The 25925-nt window shown below is 49.2% G+C and overlaps 1 protein-coding gene and 1 pseudogene across 8 annotated transcripts in view; both read right to left on the reverse strand.

Annotated features, from left to right (window-relative positions):
* LOC100624421 lies at positions 10653-12339 on the reverse strand (annotated as a pseudogene).
* FAM120B (family with sequence similarity 120B) overlaps positions 19839-25925 on the reverse strand; it is a 65641-nt gene continuing 59554 nt past the window's right edge. For 3 of the 8 annotated variants that reach the window (XM_021085516.1, XM_021085510.1, XM_021085506.1), the window contains exons 9-10: positions 21694-21742; positions 20088-20971 (exon numbers count right to left, since the gene is read on the reverse strand). In XM_021085516.1, the coding sequence (XP_020941175.1) occupies positions 21702-21742 (41 nt within the window). In that variant the 3' untranslated portion in view covers positions 20088-20971; positions 21694-21701. Of the gene's footprint in view, positions 21743-25925 lie in introns of all 8 variants that reach the window. The other 5 variants (XM_021085513.1, XM_021085507.1, XM_021085518.1 and 2 more) reach the window with 3 other exon arrangements.

Consider the following 25925-nt stretch of genomic DNA (forward strand, 5'->3'; position numbering starts at 1 on the left):
TCGAGACGATGAAAAGCACGTTTCCTATGCTCTCTGTGCACTTGCTACGGCCCATCGCAACCTGGAGAGGACCGTTCGGTGACCTGCTGCTTCTCTGTGAAAGAGAAGCCTTCTGCATCCAGAAGAAATAAGAAGGTGACTTTCCTGACATGTGTCCTGACAGTAGCTCAGTCTGACAACCCCCACTGCAGCTGCAGCCACTTCTACGAGGAGCCAAGGACAGAGCCTCACTGGCAACCCGCTGGCCTCGATTCAAACGAGTTCAGATCAGCTCAAGGCTTGGGAAGGTCCACTGGTAGAAGCTCCAAATATCAGAAAAGAGCAAAGGAAGAGGAGGATTTCTGAGCGGGGAAGAAAGAGTATGGCGCTTTGGTAAAACTCCTTCAGAATGAAATAAAATTCTGTAGCCTTCCATTGGTGCTGCTCCTTTAGGACCTAATAAGTATTGTTGCTTCATGGTTCCTCAGCCACTGCAATACCTTCCTCTCAGAAGTGGCTTCTTCTGAGGCCAACGCCAAAGTGATTAGAGAACTTCCTCCTTTCAAACTCAACTGGCACTGCCCTCTTCCAGGCACAGGGCAATCTGAACACCTGCAGCCTGGGACAGAAGGCAGAGTCGGCTGGGCTCGCAGCAAAGGGCCTCAGAGGCTCAGACAGTCTTAGCTTGATTTGGATCTGAAGTGAAGGGCTGTGGCTTGAAACATTTGATTCAACAGACAGATTGGTGGCTTAACTGACTTGAATGATCAGATTTTCCCGTGGTTAACATCAAGAAAAGGGAGAGCATATCTATGTCATTTTACACAAACTCGTGATCCAGTTGTGACGCAAAGGACGGACAGGCTGAATCAACACCAAGAAACAGATCTTGGACAGAGTTTTGCTCTTGGTACTAGATTTGCCACAAAGCAAAAGGGTTTAGGAGACAGTGAAACTGGAGAAACAGCCAGCAAGAAAATCCAGAGCCCCTCAAATCCTCCTGGAAGAGGTTTCTTTCCTGGCTCATCAGTTTTACTATAAACTCCATTAAAATTCAATGACCGTGTACAGCAGGAATTGACAGAACATTATAAATCAACTACAATAAAAGCATTTTTAACAATTCAATCACCTCTAGTGGAGACTAGCGCACAGGCGTGAGGCTGTGAACAGGGGACCCTGCTCCTTGCCACCCACAAGTCACTGCCCCCGACCATCCTCCTCCTCTGCTGTGACCGCTGGGAAGCGGGGGTGCCGCGGGGCCCTGGGAAGGCCCTGCCTCTCCTGTGCTTGGTCATCAGCACACGGATCCCCAGGACTTCCGCACGGCCCGCTGGCCCTGACCCAGCTTCTCAGGAAGGCTTTCTCGGGAAACAATAAAGAAGCGAAGGCCAATCTGGCTTTTTTTTTTTTTTTTTTTTTGGTCTTTTGTCTTTCTAGGGCCGCTCCTGCGGCATATGGAGGTTCCCAGGCTAGGGGTCTAATTGGAGCTGTAGCTGCCGGCCTACACCACAGCCACAGCAATGCCAGATCCGATCAAGCCACGTCTGTGATCTACACCACAGCTCACAGCAACGCTGGATCCTTAACCCACTGAGGGAGGCCAGGGATCGAACCCACAACTCATGGGTCCTAGTCAGATTCATTTCCAATGCGCCACGACGGGAACTCTGCCAATCTGGCTTGAGAGGCTGCTGCTTCTCCTCCTTTTTGCTTCGGATGACTTGCCAAATAGAAAGGGTCAAAGCTAACTTTATCTCTTATCTAGCGTCAAATGAAGATACTCTCACCATCCACCCTCTCACTAGGAGCCGTGAACACCCTGCAGACCAGGGCTGTTTCTGCAGGAGGCAGGGCTTAGCTGGGAGGCCACTGGGCAGTGAGGGTCTTGGGGGCGAACCAGGCCCATGGGCATCACCAGAGTCCATGAAGGCGACATGGCCGAAGAGCTTTTCTAACCAAACAGGACCTTCCTGTGCACTCGGCTCAACGCGAGGGGATGTCACCAGCTGGGGGGCTGTGTCACCTCTGTGTGATGGAATTTCACGGTCAGGTCTGAAGAGCTGGCCTCCAGTCCTTAATGCTTCACAAAGAATTCCCACAAGTCACAGAAGAAAGGACGTGAGTCAGTTTTTATTTTTTATTTATTTTATATTTTTGCTTTTTAGGGCTGTACCCGTGCCACATGAGGTTCCCAGGCCAGGGGTCGAATCAGAGCTAGAGCTGCTGGCCTACGCCACAGCCACACCAGATCTGAGCCCCGTCTGTGACCTACATACACCACAGCTCATGGCCACGCTGGATCCCCAACCCAATAAGCAAGGCCAGGGATTGAACCTGCAACCTCATGGTTCCTAGTTGGATTCGTTTCCGCTGCGCTGCAACGGGAGCTCTGAGTCAGCTTTTAGTAAAGTAACCAGAAGGCAGCCCAACTGGATGTGCGTCAGGTTGGTACCAAACAGGAGGAGGTCGCAAATATCTTTCAGAAGGGCAAACGCAGGCCCTGGTGAGCGGCCCAGGGTCCCCTCTCCGCACATGAGCTGCAGGCACCGTGTTTAGGGTCCCTCTTCCAGCCAAAGGTCTCAGTCATGGTCTGACAAGGTCATGGTCCATGTGGCTGAGACGGCAGCACAGGAGGGCGAAGCACCCACTGGGCACAGAGCCAGCCCAATGCTGAAGACCCACTAGGATGCACAGCCCCCTGCCTGCTACCAGCTGAAGCTCCACCACCACAGACAAAACAAGAACCCACCACACACCACATGCACTTTGCCTTTTGTGAAAAAAAAAATTGGGGGGGCTGAGCTCAAGGCATACTGAGTTCCCGGGCTGGGGATCGAGCCCATGCCAGAGCAACCTGAACTGCTGCCGCAACGGTGCCAGATTTTCACCCCTCTGTGCCACAAGGGAACTCACGTAAAATTTTCTTTATTGGAATAGTCAGGAAATACTCCTGCCCACTTATTTTTCTTTCTAAGTTGCAGCAGGTGCCTGAAGAACTTGAAATTTTAAACAAAAAGTTCAAAGGGTGGGAAAAAATGAACATGACCAATCACCTGGGTGCTGAAACCTGAAAAAAAAATCAGATTAAATCCAAGTAATCAGAACTTTAAAAACACACACTTTATCTGAGACGTAAACAGTGTCACTCCCATAACACGCGTTCCTGCTGCAGACACACAGCACAGTGTAGGCAGAAGGCTTCCTAAATCCAGCACCCCCAGCAGGGGCCCCTCCTGAGGGTCTCAGAATGACTTTGCTGGTGCAGGCCATACCGGATGCTCTGCTAGTTCACGGAAGCAGAAAGGGGGCTCCAGCCTGGGTACCGAGGGGTGTGAGAGGCAGGAGGACCCGACACTACAGCCTCAAGGATGGGGCTGGGGTGCTCGGGGAGGGCCCTCTGCAGCCCTTGTCCCCCTCCCCTGGTCCTGCCTTCAGAGCTGGCACTAGAGGCTCCACAAAGGCTTGACTGCCACTCTCTCATCAAAGCACCCCTCTGAGCACAGGCCACACAGTCCCTGCTGGGCTTATGGTAACGACATTACTTGTGTTATAATTTAGTTTCATTTATCTTAGATTGAAAGCTGTGCTAACATGGATGGAACCTGCGACTCTCGTACTGAGTGAGTCAGAAAGAGAAAGACAAGTACCATATGACATCACTTCTGTCTGGAATCTAATATACGGCACAAACACACCTGTCTAAAGAAAAGAAACAAACTCGTGGACATGGAGAACAGACATGTGCTTGCCAAGGGTGGGGGGGGACTGGAGGCACTGGGAGTTGGGGTTGGTAAATGCAGACTATTACTTTTGGAGTGCATAGCAATGAGGTCCTGCTGTACAGCCCAGGGAACTAGATCCAGTCACTTGTGATGAAACACGATGGAGGAGCACGTGAATTAAAGTGTAATGTTTGTATAACTGGGCCGCTTTACTGTACAGCAGAAACTGACAGAACACTGCTAATCAACCATGATAAAAATTTTAAAAAGCTGTGTTAAGGAGCTGAAAACCTAAGGAATCTAATGCATGGGTGCGCGACTTTAAGTAATGTTAGAAGAAAAACAAATTGACACAGGAATCACTTTTCTCCTTTGCAGAGTTCCCCTGTGGCACAGTGGGCTGAGGGTCACCAGCACAGGCTGGAACTGCAGCCAGCGTTCCATCCCTGGTCTGGGAACTTCCACATGCGGCGGTGCAGCCAAAAAAAAAAAAAAAAGGTGTTCATGCGACTTACATTTGAGGATGGCAACACCAGGGCCAAAAAGGAGGAGGCGGCCAAGCAGAGCCAGGACTGGGCCCCCTGCTGCTGCCACGGCAACCTCGCCAGACACGGCCGGCAGCCTCCCAGGCTGGTGTTAGGCCCAGGGCCTTCCCAGGTCCAGAGCTCTGACAGGTCCAAGTGACAGAAGCAGTCAGTCATGTCTTCTCACGAGTAACATCCATCACTCATATGTGGCACAAACCACAACCCTGTGCCACACGTCGCGCTCAGGACAGGAGAGACGGTACATGGAGACGACTGTCTGCCCTGCTGCGGGTCCCTCGAGGACCTGCCCTAAGGGCCACGGGGCAGAGCGCGCGCCTCCTCCCTCCCGGCTCTTGCATGCGTCTCGTTTCGTGAGGATGCCTGGCTAATCCTAGAAGCAAAAACGGCAACCACAGCCAGTCATTTCCACTCACCAGTGGAAAACTCTAAACTCATGCCCACATGACCTTTTTAACCAATTTAAAACATGGAATCAAAACCAACGGCTGCCCCCGGACACAATGCATATTCTACAAGGATTTTTGTCGGCGGGGCCACCACTGTGAGAATAACTTCTTGTGAAGCCGTGTTTTTTGTTTGTTTGTCTGCTTTTGACGGCCGCCCCAGAGGCATCTGGGTGTTCCCTGGCTAGGAGTCGAACTGGAGCACAGCTGCCGCCTACGCCCCAGCAACGCAGGGCCCGAGCAGCATCTGAGACCCACACTGCAGCTCAAAGCGATGCCAGATCCTTAACCCACTAGCATCCTCCTGAACACCAGTCCGGCTGTTTCCCTGCTCCACAACAGTAACTCCAATGCAGTCATGTTTTAGTGCCCAGGCTGGGTGGGCTCTGCCAGCTGCCCTCCGAGGCCCCTCACCAGGAGCAGAAGCCCTAGAGGCACCGCTGAGGGTCTCCCGCAGCTACAGCCAGGCCTGCTCCGCTGACTGGACACCACGGACCACTCACTCCTCCTGTGTGGCCCCTGGTGGCCTCAGTGCTCAATGTTGTCCTCATCTGCTGGGTCACAAGGGACAGCACTGACCCCTCTGCCCCACCCCTGCGGCTCTCCTCCCCAACCCCGACCTCCCTGCCTCCTGCACCCCCCCGCCCCTCCTCCACCCATGGCTCCCCTCAGCCTCCCCCTTCTCCACAGTCGGCAGGTGCCAGGGGTGGGGGGGCAGGCACTGTTCCCACGTCTCTGCAAATGTTCCGACCCCCCCGCCCCCAGCCAGCTGTGGAAGCAATGGGGCACGTGCTCAAGGTGTGTGGACACACTCTCTCGGGGGAGGTAAGAGGCTGCTCCCAAGGCCACCCACGGAGCAGGTGGCAGAACAGGAACCACTCCAGGGTCTTCCTTCCGGCTCCTAAGCCGCACAGGTGGTGCCTCAGTAGCAACAACCCAGTTCCCACTGCTTCCAAGTCAAGTACCAAACTCCTTACCCACCCAGGCTAGAAAGCTGGGGCTACCCCAGGGCACCTCGCCACTGCCTCCGGCCCCCTTTCCAGTGGGCACTCAGAGCTTCAGACTCTTTAACTCCCTCCATGCCTCCTCTAAGGACACTGACCAACCCGAGGAAGGGGTCCAGCGCCAGGACTTGCCCCATGGCTCCGGGACTGAGGAGACAGCAGCAAAGCCTCGTCCAGCACAGACATGTGGTCACCTTGTTAATGCCTCACTCGTCAACAAGAGCGGGCGCTCAGGAGCAGGCCACTTAGTGTTTGAGGAAAGAAAAAAAAAAAAACTAGACTAAAAACAGAGATCAAAACAAACACATAGAAAAAGAACCTTGAAACTGTTTATAAAGGAAGAAGAAAAAAATAAAACAAACTACAGGTGTAATTAATGTCAGATACGACAGAAAATGCACAATCGTGACACAGGAGGACGCCACACAAATGAGAAAAAAGCCGCAGAGATCTCAGAATTTAAGTACAGAAAAATTCAAGAATTAATAGAAAGGATGGAAGATAAAGTGGAAGAAATTTCCCGCAGAGTAGAGTCAAAAGACAAAAAGGTATCAGGAGAGAAAACAGAAATCGTGTCCAAGCTCTGAGGTTGAGAGCAGAGGAAATGAGGAGGAAATCGTCCCAGAAATCGTTCGAGAAAGTTTTCCCATCTGAACGACGGGCACCAGCTTCCTGGCGCCCTCTGCTGTGCAGGGGCTGCGCTGGGGGCTGGCTGGCGCCCCCACTGGCTCTCTCAGCAGGGGGCTCCCTCGGAAGCTCCTGCTGGTGGGTGGTCGCCTGGGCGCCTACAACTGGGGTGGGGGCTGGACCTCCCGGCTCTGGGCCCGTCAGGACAGCCACACCTAAGGGCGTTCCGTGGAAGCTCACCTGCACCTCTTCCTTAGGGAGAGAAGGGAAGCCCCACTTTCCCCATCACAGGCCAGAGGCAGACCTACTACGCCTGCAGAAGGCGTGGAGTTAATTCAGCAGGGGCCGTTACATTACACCGCATTAGCTCTTAGGCCTCAGAAGCCCAACTATGCCAAGCAGAGCTGTAACCCAAGTGCCTCAACACTCAGAAACCAAAACCTAGGGACAGTCCATCACAAACAGTCAAGGTGACCGGAGTGACGGCCTCCTCAAGCGGCTCTTGTCTGTGAAGCCTCCTAACAGATTCTGCTTTGGTGCCGCATAGTCTGAATTGACTTCTTTCTCAAATAAAGTCTTAAAAATTTCGTATGCGTTAGTCTGTCTTTTAACAACGTGAACGAGAATTAAATCAGCAAAGACATGGGAAGTTGAAACAGATACGGCAAAACCTTGACAAGAATCTGGAACATTCGTTCTGAAGTTGATACTTCCGTTACTGCACGTTAACCAGTGGGAAACCAAAGGCAGGTTAAGAGAGGGAGGGAGGGAGCTGCCCAGCGGAGGGCGGGCGCAGGGGGCACTGGTTTCATTGCATCACGTAAGTCTTGATGTTTTGTGTTCATTTTCATTTGCCTCAAGTATTTTCTAACTTCCCTTGTAATTTTTTTTTTTTTTTTATTTTCCCACTGTACAGCAAGGGGGTCAGGTTATCCTTAGATGTATACATTGCAGTTACAGTTTTTCCCCCACCCTTTCTTCTGTTGCAACATGAGTATCTAGACAAAGCTCTCAATGCTATTCAGCAGGATCTCCTTGTAAATCTATTCTAGGTTGTGTCTGATAAGCCCAAGCTCCCGATCCCTCCCACTCCCTCCCCCTCCCATCAGGCAGCCACAAGTCTCTTCTCCAAGTCCATGATTTTCTTTTCTGAGGAGATATTCATTTGTGCTGGATATTAGATTCCAGTTATAAGTGATATCATATGGTATTTGTCTTTGTCTTTCTGGCTCATTTCACTCAGTATGAGATTCTCTAGTTCCATCCATGCTGCTGCAAATGGCATTATGTTATTCTTTTTTATGGCTGAGTAGTATTCCATTGTGTATATATACCACATCTTCCGAATCCAATCCTCTGTCGATGGACATTTGGTTTTTTTCCATGTCCTGGCTATTGTGAATAGTGCTGCAATGAACATGCGGGTGCATGTGCCTCTTTTAAGTAGAGTTTCGTCCGGATAGATGCCCAAGAGTGGGATCGTGGGGTCATATGGAAGTTCTATGTATAGATTTCTAAGGTATCTCCAAACTGTTCTCCATAGTGGCTGTACCAGTTTACATTCCCACCAACAGTGCAGGAGGGTTCCCTTTTCTCCACAGCCCCTCCAGCACTTGTTATTTGTGGACTTATGAATGATGGCCATTCTGACTGGTGTGAGGTGGTATCTCATGGTAGTTTTGATTTGCATTTCTCTTATAATCAGCGATGTGGAGCATTTTTTCATGTGTTTGCTGGCCATCTGTATATCTTCTTTGGAGAACAGTCTATTCAGGTCTTTTGCCCATTTTTCCATTGATTGATTGGTTTTTCTGCTGTTGGGTTGTATAAGTTGTTTATATATTCTAGAGATTAAGGCCTTGTCAGTTGCATCATTTGAAGCTGTTTTCTCCCATTCTGTAAGGTGTCTTTTTGTTTTCTTTTGGGTTTCCTTTGCTGTGCAAAAGCTTTTCAGTTTGATGAGGTCCCATGGGTTTATTTTTGCTCGAATTTCTATTGCTTTGGGAGACTGACCTGAGAAAATATTCATGAGGTTGATGTCAGAGAGTGTTTTGCCTATGTTTTCTTCTAGGAGTTTGATGGTGTCCTGTCGTATATTTAAGTCTTTCAGTAATTTTTTTTTTCTGGTAAATCAACTACAATAAAAAAATTTTAGAAAGTCAATGCTTATTAGCTAACTATTTTGAAACAATTATTTCTGCTCCATTATAGTGCCTGGTACACAGAAGGCGTAACTTTTTTGACCCATCGGTTGTTTAGTAGTATTCCGTTTAATTTCCACATACTTGCGAAACTTCCAGTATACCTTCTGTTACTGATTTCTAACTTCATCCCAGGGTGATCGGAGAAGATCCTTTATGCGACACATGTTGTTTTAAAACCTACCGCGACGTGTTCATGGCCTGGCACGTGGCACATCCTGGAGAACGTCCAGCGCACTCGAGAACGTGGGTGCAGGCGCCGCCACTGGTGACTGTTCTCAACACGCCTGTTAGACCAGGGCCATTTCTCGCGTGAAAGACCGTCCTTGTCTTCCGATCCTTCTGTCCATTTTCCAAGTGGGATAATGACGTCCCACTGTTTTTGCTGAACTCTTTCTCCCTTCGATTCTGTCAGTTTTTGTCTCACATTATCTCGAGGGTCTGTTACTTGGTGAGCAAATGTTTATAACTGTTACTTCTTCTTGCTGTATTGAGACTTGTATTAACAGATACTGTCCTCTGCCCTGTGTAACCCTTACTAACTCTACTTTTAAAAACATTTTATCAAAGTATGGTTGATTTAGCGTTCCTTCAACTTCTGCTGTACAGTCACACATGCATCAGGTTCTTCTCCAAGAGACTGGACACAGTGCCCTGTGCTGGACAGCAGGACCCCCCTCGTCCAACCGTTTGAAATTAAACAGTCTGCATCTACCAACCCCAAACTCCCCGCCAGCCCCCTTGTCTCCCCCGCCCGCTCGGCAAACACAAGTCTGCTCCCCATGTCCACGATCTGTCTCTGCTCTGGAGAGATCGTTTGTGCCATTTTCGGCTCCGCTTGTGTGTGGATATCACATGGTGTTCGTCTCTTTCTGAATTACTTGTATGAGGGTCTCAGGTTCCACCCATGTTGCTACAAATGGCATTATTTGGTCTTTTTCATGGTTGAATAGTTTTCCACTGTGTATATGTACCACATCTTAATCCATTCATCTGCTGATGGACACTTAGGCTGTTTCTATGTGGCGGCTATAGTGAATACGGCTGCGATGAACCCACGGGTGCTTGTATCTTTTTCAATGAAAGTTTTGTCTGGATATGTGTCTAGGAGTGGGAATGCTGGATCATATGGTAGTTCTACGTGTAGTTTTCTGAGGTACTTCCACACTTTTCCATAGTAGTTGTACCAATGTACATTCCCACCATTAAAGTCCATTTTGTCCGACAGTCGAAAAACCATCTCAGCTGTCTTTTGGCCACTTTGTGTATGAAGTATCTTTTCCCATCCTATCCTTTTCAACCAATTTGTCTTTGGATCTAGGTGAATTTCTCAGAGAGCATATATTGTTTATCTGTTTTATCTGTTGGCCCAATCTCTGTCTTTTGATAGGAGAGTTTAATTCATTTAAATTAAGATTGATAAGGAGGAACTTCTGATGTTTTGCTCTTTGCTCTCTATGTGCTGTGTAGCTTTTTGGGGGTCTCTCATTTTCTTCAATCCTGCCTTCTTTGGTGTTTGGTTGATGTTTTTTGTAATGACATGTTTTGATTCTCATTTTCTTCTGTGTGTCCGTCTGTGGTGACCACAGGGATTACCCTGAGCATCCTCAAGTTAGAACATTCCAAGTAGAATCCATACCAACTTAACTCTGATAGCCTAACCTGCTCCTATGCCGCTTCATACCCCTTTCTGCTACCTTTATCGCAAATTACATCTTTTTTAAATTTAATTTTATTTTGTCTTCTAGGGCCGCACCCGAGGCATATGGAGGTTCCCAGGCTAGGGGTCCAATCGGAGCTGTAGCCACCTGCCTTCGCCACAGCAACGCCAGATCCGAGCCGCATCTACGACCTACAGCACAGCTCATGGCAACACCGGATCCTTAACCCACTGAGTGAGGCCAGGGATCGAACCTGCAACCTCATGGTTCCTAGTCGGATTCATTAACCACTGAGCCACGACAGGAACTCCCACAAATTACATCTTTATACACTATGCTCAAATTAATAACTGAATTTCCATTTTGTCTCTCAAATCAAATAGAAATCTCCCTGCTCATACCTGCCTTTGAACCACTCTAGAGATTTTTTCATTTCAGTTTCTGTACTTCTCTGATCCAGAATCTTTTTTTTTCCCTAAATCTTACCTCCCTAGATCACTTGATAGTCTCATTTTGCTCATTGTTCCTTGATTTTGTCCATGTCTTCTTTTAGTCCTTTGAGCATCTCTAAGACAGTTTCCTTAAAGTTTTATCTTGTAACTATGACATCTGGGCTTCCTCGGGGAGAGTTTCTTTTATTTTGTTACTTTGAATGGGCCATGCCTTCCTATTTCTCTGTATTCCTTGTGATTTTTTTTTTTGTTGAAAGCTGGCCATTTAAACCTTACACTGTTTTAATTCCGGAAAGCAGATGCTGCCCGGCTTCTATGACTGCGGTTGGTTGTTGCTGTCTCTGTGCTGACCGGCCTGAAGGGAACACGTAAGTAAGGTCTTTGCTTGTCTCTTCTGAGCCTGCGCCCTTCCCTGGCCAAGTGTGCTGGCTTCCTAAACTCCTGTGTATGTACTTGCTTCTGTTTTTGTTTGCTTTGTTTTGTTTTTTGGCAGGTAAAACAATTTTATTTCACAGTTGTCTTTAAAACCACAAAGACAGTATGTTCTTCATGTAAAAACAGTAGTACAGACAACTATACTTTCCAGAAAACGATTATACAGACCCTCTTAAAGAAAAATGCAACCCATTATATGGCCTTGGTGGAGTTGCTTGGGAAAAACTCACATCTGGACCAATTCCTAACACACACCATTACCCCACATTCTGTATCTTTTGGCTCAACGTATAGACTGCTGTCATCAGCACTGTGTTCCTGCTTCTTACACGCTTGGTGAGACACGTGTACACTGGTTTACCACGTAAGGTTCCACTGGTTCATCAGCTTTTCTGCAGGCTCATCAGTAGGCTGAGCAGGCCGCGCCTTCCCTGTGGTCTTTCGTCAAGACCTTCCAGGAGTGGAGACACATCATCGTCGTGACTCGCAAACCCGAAGTCTTCACCAACAACTCCAATGGAAAAGGTCTTTGTAGTTAGGTCCTGTTCTGCGCACAGACCGTGCTTAACCAGTTCATTCAAAGTGCGTTCCACAACCTTCAACGTACGTCTCTCCGAGTAAGCACAAACGGATTGAGAACAAGCTCCAATGGACACAGCTCTGCAGCTGAAATAGTCAGCAAATGGACAAGTTTGAAAATGTGAGGCCCACATCATCATAACCAGCGATAAGCAGCGCAGCACCACACGGTCCCCGGCCACGTCGTCGCATTGGGATCTGGGTTTTGCTTCCAATGAGGCACGAGACGAGACACAGCAGAGGTCTGCCAGATACAAACCTGGAACCCAAACACTCCTGACGCATACAATTACCTGACAGTCTAGCATCAGCAGTACGTCCCGCAACTGAGGTGTCGATGTGGTTATCGACATGGAGAACTCTTTTCTGAGGAGCTGCAAGCGCTGACTGCGCCCTTCAATGCCACCAGCACTGCATGGGTTTTTGACGTCATAGCAACTGCGGCTGAACCTTGTTTGACAGCTTCCACTGCACATTCAACCTGAATGTGGCCCTGAGGGCTCCAAACAGTGACATCATTGTCATACTGGTTGCGAAACACGGTTCCAGCCAGAGCCCGAGCACGGCCTCTGGTAAACCTGGGAATCAAGGCGCCAGTACTTGCTTTTGAATGTCTTAATCCTGAAGTGTCTGGCTTCCAAAGGAGCAAAAAGGGGGGAAAAACCCTCCACAGGTGCTGCTCCTTTCAATGCTGTGGAAGCCACTTCAGCAAGTTGGGGGCTGAAACAGTGATGGCCCGTGCCTGCCCCGCTGCGATCAGGAGCAACCCCCACTGCACAGGAGCCCGACCCGTGGCCAAGGACCTCACTGCCCATCCTGGCTCTAGTAAGCTGCATCAGCAACATGGGCACGGCTGACTGCCAAGAGGAAAGAGGATGGGCAGCCAAAAGGGGTGGAAACTAACCACAACTAACCAGGCAAGCCTTCCCCCGGAAGCTGCAAGCCTTCAAACAGGCTCCAGAGTTCCGAAATCACTCCTTCAGAGGTCTCTGCCAGCACAACAGCTGTCCAGGCAGAGACGGGTCCCCAGAGACGCCTACTCCACCGTCTTCCCAGCATCACTCCCCTCTGCTCCCCTCCCAGAAACTCTTAAATGCAGTCCTTTTATTACTATTTCCTGAAGTAATTTTGATCGGTTTCCTCAATAAAAATGTAGAATGATGAACTAATTTCCAAGTGGGAAAATTTTTGTTTTCCATCCTGTTGATTTCTCAAGTTATTTCCTGTGGTCAGAAAACACGGCTTGTGGGATTTTTGCTTTTCACTAAATTGGCGGCGATTTACTCTGGAGCCTGTAACACATACTTGGATTTTGTGAACTGCCCATATGTGTCTGAAAGTAATATAAACAAAAAGGCACCTATTGTTCTGTAAGTTTATTAGAATAAACTTGTTAATGGGCTTATTCGCGGTGTCGTTGTTTGTCGACTCGATCTGTTCTTCTCTGAGGGAGGTGTGTCAGACACTGCTGTCAGGTCTGCTTTCCCTCGTGTCTGCGTGTGATCTGACTTACGAGACCAGGCGCTGGAGCGCGTGGCAGACGCTCCTCTACCACCTTCCTTCCTGCTCCCTTTCCTTCCTTCCTCCAGAGCGTGCCCTGTGCTTTACACTCGCTAATCTGCTTTTTCTAAAAGCCTCCAGATTTATTCAGGATCTATCCTCCAAGCAAGTTACATTTAGTCTCCCTGTTCTTTGATTTTATTCCCCAGGAACACTCATCACTTTCCTTGTAATAGTCTGGGATTTTAGTCTTCAATTGTTTCTGCCTCCTGCTTTTTACAGTTAGTAATTGTTAGCAACAACTATATATTCTAATTTCTTTGTTCAACACTGTTTCTTACCTCCCATGCAGTCCTGTTCGATGTAAGTGTTCGTTTTTTTTTCTAGAGCATGTCCACCTTCTTTTGGAAAAGATATGTTAGTCAAAATTTTATGGTTCCTGAAAATGCATTAATTTTTGCTCTGATGCCAGAAAGCTAATTTGACTGACAGGAGGATTCTGGACTCAAACTTATTTTTCTCTAAAGGAAAGCAAAGAAATGACAGGAGTGCTGGACATTACATAGATCAGAGAGAGGCTTTTGCAAAATGGGAGGGAAAGCCACTGGGGAAGATGTAACTGATGCTGCAGGGGTTGGAGGGGTGCTGCTGACCAGGTGGTGGGTCCGAGTGCACCACTGGAGACTCGGGGTCAGGTCAGCCGTCGTCCTCTTAGTCTGGACCGTCTAGTTCTCCTGGTACTTAGTTACACAGTTTATGTTTGACGATACATAGACGCTTGAAAGAGGGCAAAGGCGGCTACAGGAATGCAGAGAAAGCAAGGTTGGCGGCTGCGACTGAGGGTGGGGAAGAAGGGTTGGAAGACTAGGCAGAGAGGATGTGAAAAGTCTGGGTACTGGGAGAGTGGGGACGCCTTCTCTGCAGTCACGGGTGAGCACTCAGGTTGGGGCTGGTAAGGATGACTGTGGGTTTCTCTCCAGCCCCATTCCGAATGCAGAGGGTCTGATTCAGCCTAGGTCTGTGGTCCTACCACATCAACGGAGTAGTGAGAGAGGCAAACAGTCGGGATTGGATACAAGGAAGTCACTCTGATTACCAGCCTTTGAAGGTCAACAGGGGGACGGGTGAGAAGGAATGGGAGGCCCAGCGGCCTGGAGTCCTGACCTGACCGAAGGGTCACCCGGATCAAGAAGCAAGAAGCTGTGTGGGTGGACAGCACGTGTCTGAAACCGAAGTTCTGAAGGGGCTGGGCCACTGGTAACGAGAAGGCCAAGGTGGAATACACGGTCACTGGAGAGGGAGGTCGAGGGATTAACATTAAGCTACAGGCTATGAAGTCACCGCAGGTTATTACCAGAGTCAGGCTGGGAAGAGCGAGCCAGGAGCCTGAATCTTGAAGAATCTGAGGGCCATCAGGAAGGGTGGTAGTCGGGTGGTGACAAGAGATTTAAAGGCCACTGTTTCCAGGGAGGGGCAATGGTCTGTGTGGGAGGTTCTATTTTCCAAAAACAGCCACAGCGATACTCCGGTCCCCTGTGCTCTTCCAGACCCACTCCTATCCCATCAAGAGGAAGAGCCCCTGACCCCCACCTGAATCTGGACAGGCGTGTAGGCTGCCTTTTTGGATGGAGCAGGCAGGGGAACTGAGGTGTGACGAGTGCGCTTGGGTGCTAGAGGGCCATGTGGCATCTGCCTGGCTCTTCAGCTCTTGGGGTGTTTGTCTGTGGTACCCAGTGGCCATGCTGGGAAGTAGCCCCACACTAGGCCCCATGGGCAGCGGAGGTTCACGTGGAGAGAAACAGAGGCCCCAGGGCAGAGCCAGCATCGGCCAGGCACGGAGTGAATGAGCGTGTGTGTCACTTCACGTCTCCAGCCGAGGCTGCGGACACGGCGGAGCTGAGACCGGGGGCGCCTGGCAGCCTTCCTGACGCAGAGTCGAGGGCTCGCCACGGACGCTTCCCACTGCTGGGTGCGCACAGTCTGTCAGCAAGTTCTGATTATCACAGGAACAGTCTGGAAGCGGGAATGAGAACTATGAAGGTACAGGGAAGCAGCTACTTAAGGGGATGTCAGGTTTCGGTCAGAGCAGGACGTGAAGGCATAGCCAGAGAAGAGGCATTTTCCTCTTTATTTCTGTGGCATTTCAGAGGCCACAGAGACAGGGACGCTTGCAGAGGGGACAGAGGCTTGGACTACGGTGGCAGCAGTGGACATACTAAAAGGAGTATAAATTCAAGATCTACCTCTTTCCGACAGACTGGATGCATGGAGCGACTGAAGATTTCCAACACCAGGAAACCAGGAACAAGGAACAGGGAAGAAACACTTGCCACGTACTCACCGGCAAAGGGTTAGTATTCGTAATGCGTAAACAGGTCCTACAGATGGATATTAAAACATTGGCCAGGAACAACTTGGCCAAGGATGCTACTTATTTTGTGAATAAGTCATTCACAAAAGGAAATACTAGGAGCCAATGTGTGTGAAAAAAATAAATGCTGTAAAAATCTAATATCTAAATCTCATAGAAATGCAAACGAAATTGATGAAATACACTTTTTGACCAAGAACGTGTAAAAATTTAAAAGACTGAAGGTCTTAGTACAGTGAGAGGTGGAATGGTCAGCATACTTACATACCAGTGGAAACTGACCCCCGAGAGGTGGGGAAAGGGGTGTCGGGGTCTCAGAAGGTAACATGACGAAATCAGAGCCTCTGCCTCCATCTCTCTGTAAAAGGAGGTGGCTCACAGTGCATGTGTCCCAGCGGGCATTTCTGATGACAGAACGCTGAATAAAGACACATTTCTGATCTTTGGGTCCCTTTCAAATAAATGTCTCTCCTGATTATTCAAACTATAGAGGAATGTGAGAAATGAAAAGTCTCTTGTAATTTCATCCCCACCATAAAGACAACCACTGTGGATCAGTCTGATGCCTACACCTGACTGTCTCACACGCGTCTCCGTTCTAGCGGATACGTACACGGGAAACTGATCCTCGTGGGAAGATAAGCTCTGTCAACCCAATTCACACCACCATCAAGCACGTAGTTGACATTTGTGTGCATGTGGTCAGAAGACCTATTTTCTTTTTTTCTTTTTCTTTTTTTTTTCTCTCAGCCCTCTACCTTTTATTTTTTATTTATTTATTTATTTTTTTATTTTCCACTGTACAGCAAAGGGATCAAGTTATCCTTACATGTATACATTACATTTTTTTCCCCACCCTTTGTTCTGTTGCAACACAAACAGAGTATCTAGACAAAGCTCTCAATGCTACTCAGCAGGATCTCCTTGTAAATCTATTCTAAGTTGTGTCTGATAAGCCCAAGCTCCCCATCCCTCCCACTCCCTCCCCCTCCCATCAGGCAGCCACAAGTCTCTTCTCCAAGTCCATGATTTTCTTTTCTGAGGAGATATTCATTTGTGCTGGATATTAGATTCCAGTTATAAGTGATATCATATGGTATTTGTCTTTGTCTTTCTGGCTCATGTCACTCAGTATGAGATTCTCTAGTTCCATCCATGTTGCTGCAAATGGTATTATGTCATCCTTTTTTATGGCTGAGTAGTATTCCATTGTGTATATATACCACATCTTCCGAATCCAATCCTCTGTCGATGGACATTTGGATTGTTTCCATGTCCTGGCTATTGTGAATAGTGCTGCAATGAACATGCGGGTGCACGTGCCTCTTTTAAGTAGAGTTTTGTCCGGGTAGATGCCCAAGAGTGGGATTGCAGGGTCATATGGAAGTTCTATGTATAGATTTCTAAGGTATCTCCAAACTGTTCTCCATAGTGGCTGTACCAGTTTACATTCCCACCAACAGTGCAGGAGGGTTCCCTTTTCTCCACAGCCCCTCCAGCACTTGCTATTTGTGACTTATTAATGATGGCCATTCTGACTGGTGTGAGGTGGTATCTCATGGTAGTTTTGATTTGCATTTCTCTTATAATCAGCGATGTGGAGCATTTTTTCATGTGTTTGCTGGCCATCTGTATATCTTCTTTGGAGAACAGTCTATTCAGGTCTTTTGCCCATTTTTCCATTGATTGATTGGTTTTTCTGCTGTTGGGTTGTATAAGTTGTTTATATATTCTAGAGATTAAGGCCTTGTCAGTTGCATCATTTGAAGCTGTTTTCTCCCATTCTGTAAGGTGTCTTTTTGTTTTCTTTTGGGTTTCCTTTGCTGTGCAAAAGCTTTTCAGTTTGATGAGGTCCCATGGGTTTATTTTTGCTCGAATTTCTATTGCTTTGGGAGACTGACCTGAGAAAATATTCATGAGGTTGATGTCAGAGAGTGTTTTGCCTATGTTTTCTTCTAGGAGTTTGATGGTGTCCTGTCGTATATTTAAGTCTTTCAGCCATTTGGAGTTTATTTTTGTGCATGGTGTGAGGGTGTGTTCTAGTTTCACTGCGTTGCATGCAGCTGTCCAGGTTTCCCAGCAATGCTTGCTGAATAGACTTTCTTTTTCCCATTTTATGTTCTTGCCTCCCTTGTCAAAGATTAATTGACCATAGGTGTCAGGGTTTATTTCCGGGTTCTCTATTCTGTTCCATTGGTCTGTCTGTCTGTTTTGATACCAGTACCACACTGTTTTGATGACTGTGGCTTTGTAGTACTTCTTGAAGTCTGGGAGAGTTATGCCTCCTGCTTGGTTTTCGTTTCTCAGGATTGCTTTGGCGATTCCGGGTCTTTTGTTGTTCCATATAAATGTTTGGATTGTTTGTTCTAGTTCTGTGAAAAATGTCATGGGTAGTTTGATAGGGATTGCACTGAAGAAGACCTATTTTCTTAGAAAGTTCCAAGTACACATTATTAACGTGGCTACCGTGCTGTTCGTTGGGGCTCCAGAACTTGGTTTCGGCTTATAACTGCACGTTCATACATTTTGACCGACATATCCCTATTTCCCCAACCCTTCCACCTCTGAAAACCACCACTATGCTCTTTCTAAGTTCAATTTCTTTTAGATTCCACTTAGAGGTAATACCATGCAGTATCTGTCCTTCGGTGCCCAGCTTATTTCGCGTAGCCTAACATCCCGCAAGCTCAGCCACACTGCCACAAGTGGCAGGATTTCCTTCTTAGGGCTGGACGGTGTCCCTTTGGTGGGTACACCACACTCGACCCATTCCTTCGCTGATGGACCCTTAGGCTGTCCCCCAGCAGGCTCTGCTGAATACTGCTGCAATGAACACTGCAGCGCAGGAGTGCAGCTGCAGCTTCAAGACACAGACTCCACTGCTCTTGGATACACACACACCTAGGACTGGGCTGCTGGATCGAATGGTAGTTCTATTTTTAATTCTCGAGAAACCTCTATGTTGTTTTCCACAGTAGCTGCACCAATTTACATTTCGACCGACGGTGCAAGGTTCCCTTTTCTCCTCATGCTGACACCTGCTGTCGCCTGTGTTTTTGGTGACAGCCATTCTGAAAGCTGTGAGGTGACATCTCATTGTGGGTTTGATTTGCATTTTCCTGACGATTAGCGATATTAAGTGTCTTTCATGTACTGTTGGCCATTTGTATGTCTTTGGAAAATGTCCATTCAGTCCCTTTGCCCATTCTTCAACTATATTATTTTGCTTTTTGCTACTGGGTTGTAAGGGTTCCTTCCATATTTGGATGTTACCCCTTATCACATACGGTTTGCAAATATTTTCTCCATTCTGCCCTTTCATTTTTTTCCTGTCTTTTTAGGGCCACACCCACAGCATATGGCGGTTCCCAGGCTAGGGGTTGAATTGGAGCTGCAGCCACTGGCCTACACCACAACCACATATATAAATATAAATGTATACATGTAAATATATAGAGAAAATGTTAACAGAAATAAAGGGAGCAACAGCAATAAGAAGCTACATTGGTTTTTAAAAGATAAACAGAATGGACTAATCTTGGTAGATTAGTAATTAGTAATTAGTAATCTTGGTAGACTAACCAAGAGGAAAATGATGACTCGAAGAAATTACAAACAAGGGATGATATATAACTGACACCACAGCTCTACAAAGAATTGTGACCACTAAGAACAATTACACAACTAGATAACCTGGAAAACGGATACATTCTTAGAAACGTACAACTCACCAGGACCGAATCATGATGAGACAGAAAATCTGAACAGACCAATCAAAGAGAAGGAAGACTGAGTCAATAATCAAACCACCCAAACAAAAGCTCAGGACCAACGGCCTCACTAGCGAATTCCACTAAACATTTAAAGAAGACTTAATTCTAAATCTTCTCAAACTCTTCCAAAAACTAAAGGGAAAGGAACACTCCCAAACTCATTTTACAAGGCCGGCACCACCCTGACACCAAAACCAGATAAGGACATCACAGGAAAATCACAGGCCAACATCCCTGACGAGCACTGATACCAATTCCTCAACAAAATATTAGCAAACCGAATTCAACAATACACGAAAAAGGTCATACACGACCAACTGGGCTTCACTCCAGGGATGCAAGGATGTTTCAGCATTCCCAAACCAATCAGTGTGATACATGCCACATTACAAAATAAAGAATAAAAATCACATGATTATCTTGATAGATGCAGAAAAAGCAAATGACAAAATTCAACATCCTTTTTCTTCGCAAAGATCTCAACACATTAGATGGTAAAATGTCTTCCCAACAATTAAAGAAATGCGAAATTACATTTAATTACGAGTAATAAATATATCATTTTATTTTCATTTTTAAACTGATACATGGAACTTTCATTAGAAGACTTCACTGCAGAGATAATTTCTGTAACAACATGAATGTTACAAACAATCACTGCATTGTTCTTCAAACGTAATAAAGAGTATATCAACTCAATGGCTTACTTAAGCTTGCCAAAAGAACACCAATATCTGACTGACACGTTAGAGTTTACTTATAAGGGGAAAATGATAATAGTCACGGAAGTCTACTCTTTTAGTCTCAGGAATGAGAAATTTATTTCAATGTTACACAAATAAGCAGCAAAGGAATGAAACTTCTAGAAGCAGTGGTCGTCTCAAATTAGCAAAAGGGAAAGAACAGGGTGCTAAAATTTAGATAGGAGACATTCATACGTGAAATTTTCCAAAGCTGGGAGATAATGCTCTGTGTCCTACAAGACCACGTGAAAAGCAATTAAACACGCCAATTTCCTTCAGAAGGAACTGCAGCAGTAGCGAGGCTACTTCAACCATAAGAGATGTAAATACAGTAACACAGAGGAGGCTGTAGCCCTTTTTGGTAAATACTAATGGGATTTTAACACCTGACAGAGCACGAGCTGGGCATTCAGGGCCGTGAGTTGGGGGAGCACATGGCAAGCAGCGCCACGGCCTGGACTGCAAGGCCTCAGGGCTCACCCCGCGAGGACAGGTCTGTAAGCACTGGGCGTCCTGGGCTCCGAGGCGTGGGGTGTGGCCCGAGGGGTGGGCAGCCACCCCAGCTCCAGGCTAAGGGGACAGGGGTCACCAAGAGCTGAATCTGGACGTTTTCCATTATTGATACTCCAGGGGTTGAGCTCGGGACAACTGGGGGCATAAAATCTCAATTCTTGGATTATCTGCAAATTCTTCCAGGAACAGGATTTCTCTGAACTTGGATTCACTTAAAATGCTTTTTAACAAGAGCCTTTCAGGGCTCACAGAAAAAGAGCAACACATGTACCGCTCCCGAGGCACTGAACCTGCGGCTTCCAGACGCTCAGCGGCGGCCTCTGCTCCTCGCGCCGGCGGGGTTCCCGTCTGGTGTCTGGTGTCTGTGGGGACCCAGGAGTCTTCCCCCGCGCTGCTGTAAAAGCTCTGGGCCGAAGCCTGGCAACGCAAAATGAAAAGGATGCACGGCAGAAACAGACCGTGAGCTGCGTGCTGTGCCAAGACAACGCGGTCACCTCTCCCACCAGGAGGGCGAGGAGGAGGGCGGTTGCCCTCTCTCTGTGCAAACACCCCGAGGACCAAGGACAGACAGGGGTGGGCGTTTACTCCTGGTTAGACCTTATAGCTGGAAAACAATTCCTGAAAATGAGACGGCTGTCAGACTCCATGTCTTCTGAGACAAGGTGGTCTGGGAAACTCCCTCACGACCCGGTGTTAACATTTTAAAAAGCGGGATACAGTAAGATTCCAACTCGTTAAAAGAAACCAGCCACTCCTTGTACACACAGATGAGGAGACCAGCATGAAGAGGCGAGTACACTGGGGCCATGGATCAGGCACAGACTCTAAAAATGGCTAAGGAAGAGACGGGAAAGAATGCTTTGCTCTTCACGTGACACCAGGTCTGAACCCACAGGCCATCTCTCCTCGGAGAAGAGGGTGGCGCCCCGTTCCTTTGCTCTGACGGAGGCCCTCGGGGGGAGGGCTGGATTCTGCCCACGCACACTTTTTCTTGAAGAAGCAAACCCATCCTGAAACCGAGTTAACTCAGCTCCACGTTGGGAGGATTTCAATCTGAATTCTTTCTAAGTCTGGCGCTTGACAGGAAAGATCCACGGTACAAAGTCGGGTTCACCTCGATCTTTGATGTGGGGACTTACCCAGATGACTAGTACTTTCTCCATTGGTCAGGCTCGTACTGTCTACTTCCTGCGCCAAACACACGAAAACAAACACTAAGTATTAAATTTCTCTACAATTCCAACGGAAAAAGACGCACATTTCTAAGTATATGTAACAACATCTGAGTTGTATCCTCTTTTCAGGTGTGGCCACCTGTCATGCATGTTTTGTCCCATTCAGGTGGGAAGCAGTGGTGAGGCCATCCTGTTGGGGGAAGGGAGCAGTGTCACACGTGCTCCTCCGCCCTGCAGTTCCGGCCACCGCCCTGCGTCTAAAGGCCGCCACTGCCAGCGCTGCAGGGAGATGGAACCTCTCGGGCTCACAGACACCCCGCTCGGTGCAGAGACGCTCTTTGCAGCGTGGAGCCCAGAGCCTCCCCTCCCAGCCCGGGCCGGCTGTCCGCTGTCCGCGTCCCACGAGCATCAGAAGAGAACCATCCTCCATGGCAAAGGCGATGCCTTTCACAGCTACAGTGCCACACGTGTCCTGGGAAACCTTCTGCGCTCTGCTGGCTGATGGTGGGCAGCCTGGTCCCTGACACCTCCCCGGGGCGGGGGGGGGGGGGGGCGGATGGTCACAGCAGTGGCCAGAATGAGGTTTCCAGGCCCCAGGCTTGTTATCACAGATGACCAGAGGCAGCTTTACAACGCCTGGGCCTCCTACGGAATTACTCCAGACAAGTAAAACTGAAGAAATCACAGGCAAGCTTGTGGCTACTGACTGTGGAATTTAGCACATCGTTTCTCACCAACTGCAGGAAGAGGTGGCTCTTCTCACTTCAGCTGCTGGCTAGCATTTTAACAGCTCTGAGAGCTTTGATGTTCACCCCTCAGTGAGTAGGGTCCCCACCCCAGTTTACTGGATCTCGGCCCAGAAAGGCCTGATAGGCTTTTGTGGTTCTCACCTCTCCCCACCAGGCCCAAATGGGGCGGCCGGCTCTCAGCAGGCCTGGGCGGCCGTGGGAAACCTCCCAACTTTTGGCAGTAGCTGAATCCTGCCAAAATACTGTTTGGAGGCATTTTTAGTTTTTCACTAAAAATAGTTTAGTTTTTCACTAAAATAGTTTGGCCTGTAAACTGTGTCTAGGAAAGAGTGACAATTTTCTACTTTGACACCGTAGTATCTCCAAAAAAATACTAAGAATTCAAAGGTGGATATAACCCAGCCAAAAATACGCTGGTCAAATGAAGCTTCCGTAATCCAATCACAATATGAAACTGAAAAAGTAGGTTGCATGACCCCCAAAACATGTTTCTGTCCTACTAAGACTGTGTGTGTGTACACGACACAGGTTTCATGTGGCACGTCCGCAGCCAGGAACCACAGGTGCTGAAGGTGAGCAAGCACCGTGCAAGCTAAATGCACATGTATGCACTCGGCGTGCTTGGCGTCCTTCCCATTTCTCCCGCTACCACATCCCTAGATTCCGGGATCTGACACCAGCTCAGCGCTCATCCCCTCAACTTTGCCTCCAACCGGAGGCCTCCTGGAGCCCAAACGCTCCGGCACCACCATCCCTGACTCCGTGTGGCTACTACAGGGCGGAGGGGAGGTGTTCCTTCAAGGACCCCCAGTGAATGTGTGCACTGCATCCACCCCACGCACAGCCCGCACCCTGCTCCCCCAGGACGCCGGCCCAGCGCGGGAACCACTGACTCCTGTGCCTCCGGCCTCTGCTGAGTTGCTGGCTCCTTAGTGCAGGGTCCTGTGACTGCTCTCGAGGCCCGGCAGTCACCGCAGGTCTCGGGCAGAGGGGAAGGGGGCTTGCTTCCAGGCTGGACGGACTCACAGACACGCACGGGCCTTCCGGCAGGTGTCCTGCTCTCCCAGGGGACAACCTCCCACCCTCCCTCTCCACAGACCCAATCACTTCCCGAACCGCCCCTCCAGGAATTTTAAACTCTGCCAGAGCCCATCACCCTCCTCGCCAGCCCAGTCCTCGGAGACCCAGTCTCCAGCTGCCAGGTGCCCGGCTCCCCTCTGGTCCAGTCCCGGGGGAGCCACCACCCCGGCCTCTCACAGGCCTCGGCATCTAGGCCTCCCTGCTGCATCGACTGCCTCACCCCCACCACTCTTTTCACTGACAGCAGCCTGACCTCAACCTGCCTGGGGACTACTCACACAGGACGCGGCCACAGGCAGAGCCCGGGCTTCCACTCGACCAGCAGGGCCTCGGCTGCTCCCCAGGGGCCGGCCATTCAGCGTGTGGGGTCTCAAGAGTGAGTGAGAGCCTCCCTGGCAGGGAGCTGGGGCCAATGATGAGTGTCAGCTTTCCACCCCAAGTGAAGTGACTCTGTTTCTAATCGGCATGAAGAGAAACGTCCAGACACTGATACCACCTCCTGCCCACAGAAGACAAGGAAACCCAACTCTTCGTTACTACTGATCCAAGGAAAATGGCGTCTCCCTCTTCAGGGTAGGCACGCTCCTGAAATTTCTGCCATCACAAGAAGTAAAGAGGAAGCCAACATTCACAGCCTTTTTCCTCGGCCCTCGGCCGGCAACTAGAAAACTCAGAGCAGGTGGAGGGCGGCGCCCCGGCGAGGACCTGGGGTTTGTGCGACAGGTTCTGCTCAAGTGGTGACTGAAAGCCCGTGGGCCAGCCCACAGGCAGGCTTTGCTTTATTTGTTGCTTTATTTTATTTTTAAAAAGCAGGAGTTCCTGCTGTGGCGCAGTGGGATCAGCAGCGTCTCTGGAGCACTGGGACGCAGGCCTGAGCCCTGGCCTGACAAGCGGGTTAAGGATCTGGCGTTGTTGCAGCTGTAGCTCAGGTCTGATCTCTGGCCCAGGAACTCCATATGCTGCAGGTCAGCCAAAAAAGAAAAAACAAAACAAAAAAACAACACAGCTTCTCTGAGATATAACTGATTTTTCTTTTTCTTTTTTTTCAATCTTTTTGCCTTTTCTACGGCCGCTTCCCGCAGCACATGGGGGTTCCCAGGCTAGGGGTCTAATGGGAGCTGTAGCTGCCGGCCTACGCCAGAGCCACAGCAACGCGGGATCCAAGCCGCGTCTGCAACCTACACCAGAGCTCACGGCAACGCCGGATCCCGAACACAACTGAGCACGGCCAGGGATCAAACACACAACCTCATGAGTCCTAGTCAGATTCATTAACCACTGAGCCACAATGGGAACTCCTGATTTTTCTTTTTAACAGAAAAAACTCTAATAAAACAGATCAACGTAAAATACGAAGAAAACACTTGAGCCGATGCCAGAAAGGAAATGAGACCTAAGGCTGAGGCCCCGGCCCCTCCTCTCCTGCCCTCACAACAGCCTGCAGGAAAGCCTGGCCCAGCCCAGAGCTCAGGGAACCGCCCTGGGGGCTCTGCGACTTGTTCAGGCCTGGCCTCTGGAGGTTGTGGACCCAGAACTGGAGACGCTGGCTGCTTTCCGAGTGAAGCAGAAAAGAGCCGTGATGTGTGCTATTCTAAGGGGCGTCAAGTTCAAGGGTCCACCAGATCCGACTCTGCCCATCGGGGCAAGATGAGGCCTGCCTCTTGCTCTGAGGGGTAACTGACCCACCAGGAAAAAGCAGCATCGAGGGACCTGGGGACCCAGAGTGTGAAGGACCCCACTGGCTACCTGGCTGGATGCCTGCCTTGAGCCCAGGGGCAGTGGAGGAGCTGACTAAGCTGGTGGGCCTGCTGGCGGACAGTCTGAAGTATAAATGCGCCCATGGGGCCACGTGCTCCACTGCAGGCACCATGTGTCCCAGGCCGAGGCGCCCGTCCACCCGGGGTCACAGCCCCTCCCAACCCATGCCCAGTTCAACCTGCAGCCTGCCCACCCTGGCTCTGCCGCCCTCCTGAGGCCAGTGCGAGGGTGGCTGCCATTCACAGCTGGCTGCGCACCAGAGAGGGGCCTTCGGGATGCTAGGCAGGGCGCTTCCCTGGCAGGTCAGCCAGCCTGACTCAGCTGCCAGCCTCCCTGGGCCCCGTGCTCTCTTGGGCCCGACCCTGAGGGGCAGGCGTGTGGCTGCGAGGGCATGGTGGATGGGCCCTCTCTCATCATGCCAGTTGGCGTGGAGGGCTGTGCCCAGACAAGGTGGCAGTGACCCCACAGCACGGGTGTCACCTTTGGATTCTAGGTTCGTTTACAAGGACCCTATCATTTTCTGGGCGCCCTGTCTGTGGCTGAGCCCAACAAGCTACAGTATCTTCTCAATCAAGTTCAGCTCAAACACAGGAGATGACAGGAGGACGC

This window comes from Sus scrofa, chromosome 1, assembly GCF_000003025.6.
Source record: "Sus scrofa isolate TJ Tabasco breed Duroc chromosome 1, Sscrofa11.1, whole genome shotgun sequence".
Classification (NCBI taxonomy): domain Eukaryota; kingdom Metazoa; phylum Chordata; class Mammalia; order Artiodactyla; family Suidae; genus Sus; species Sus scrofa.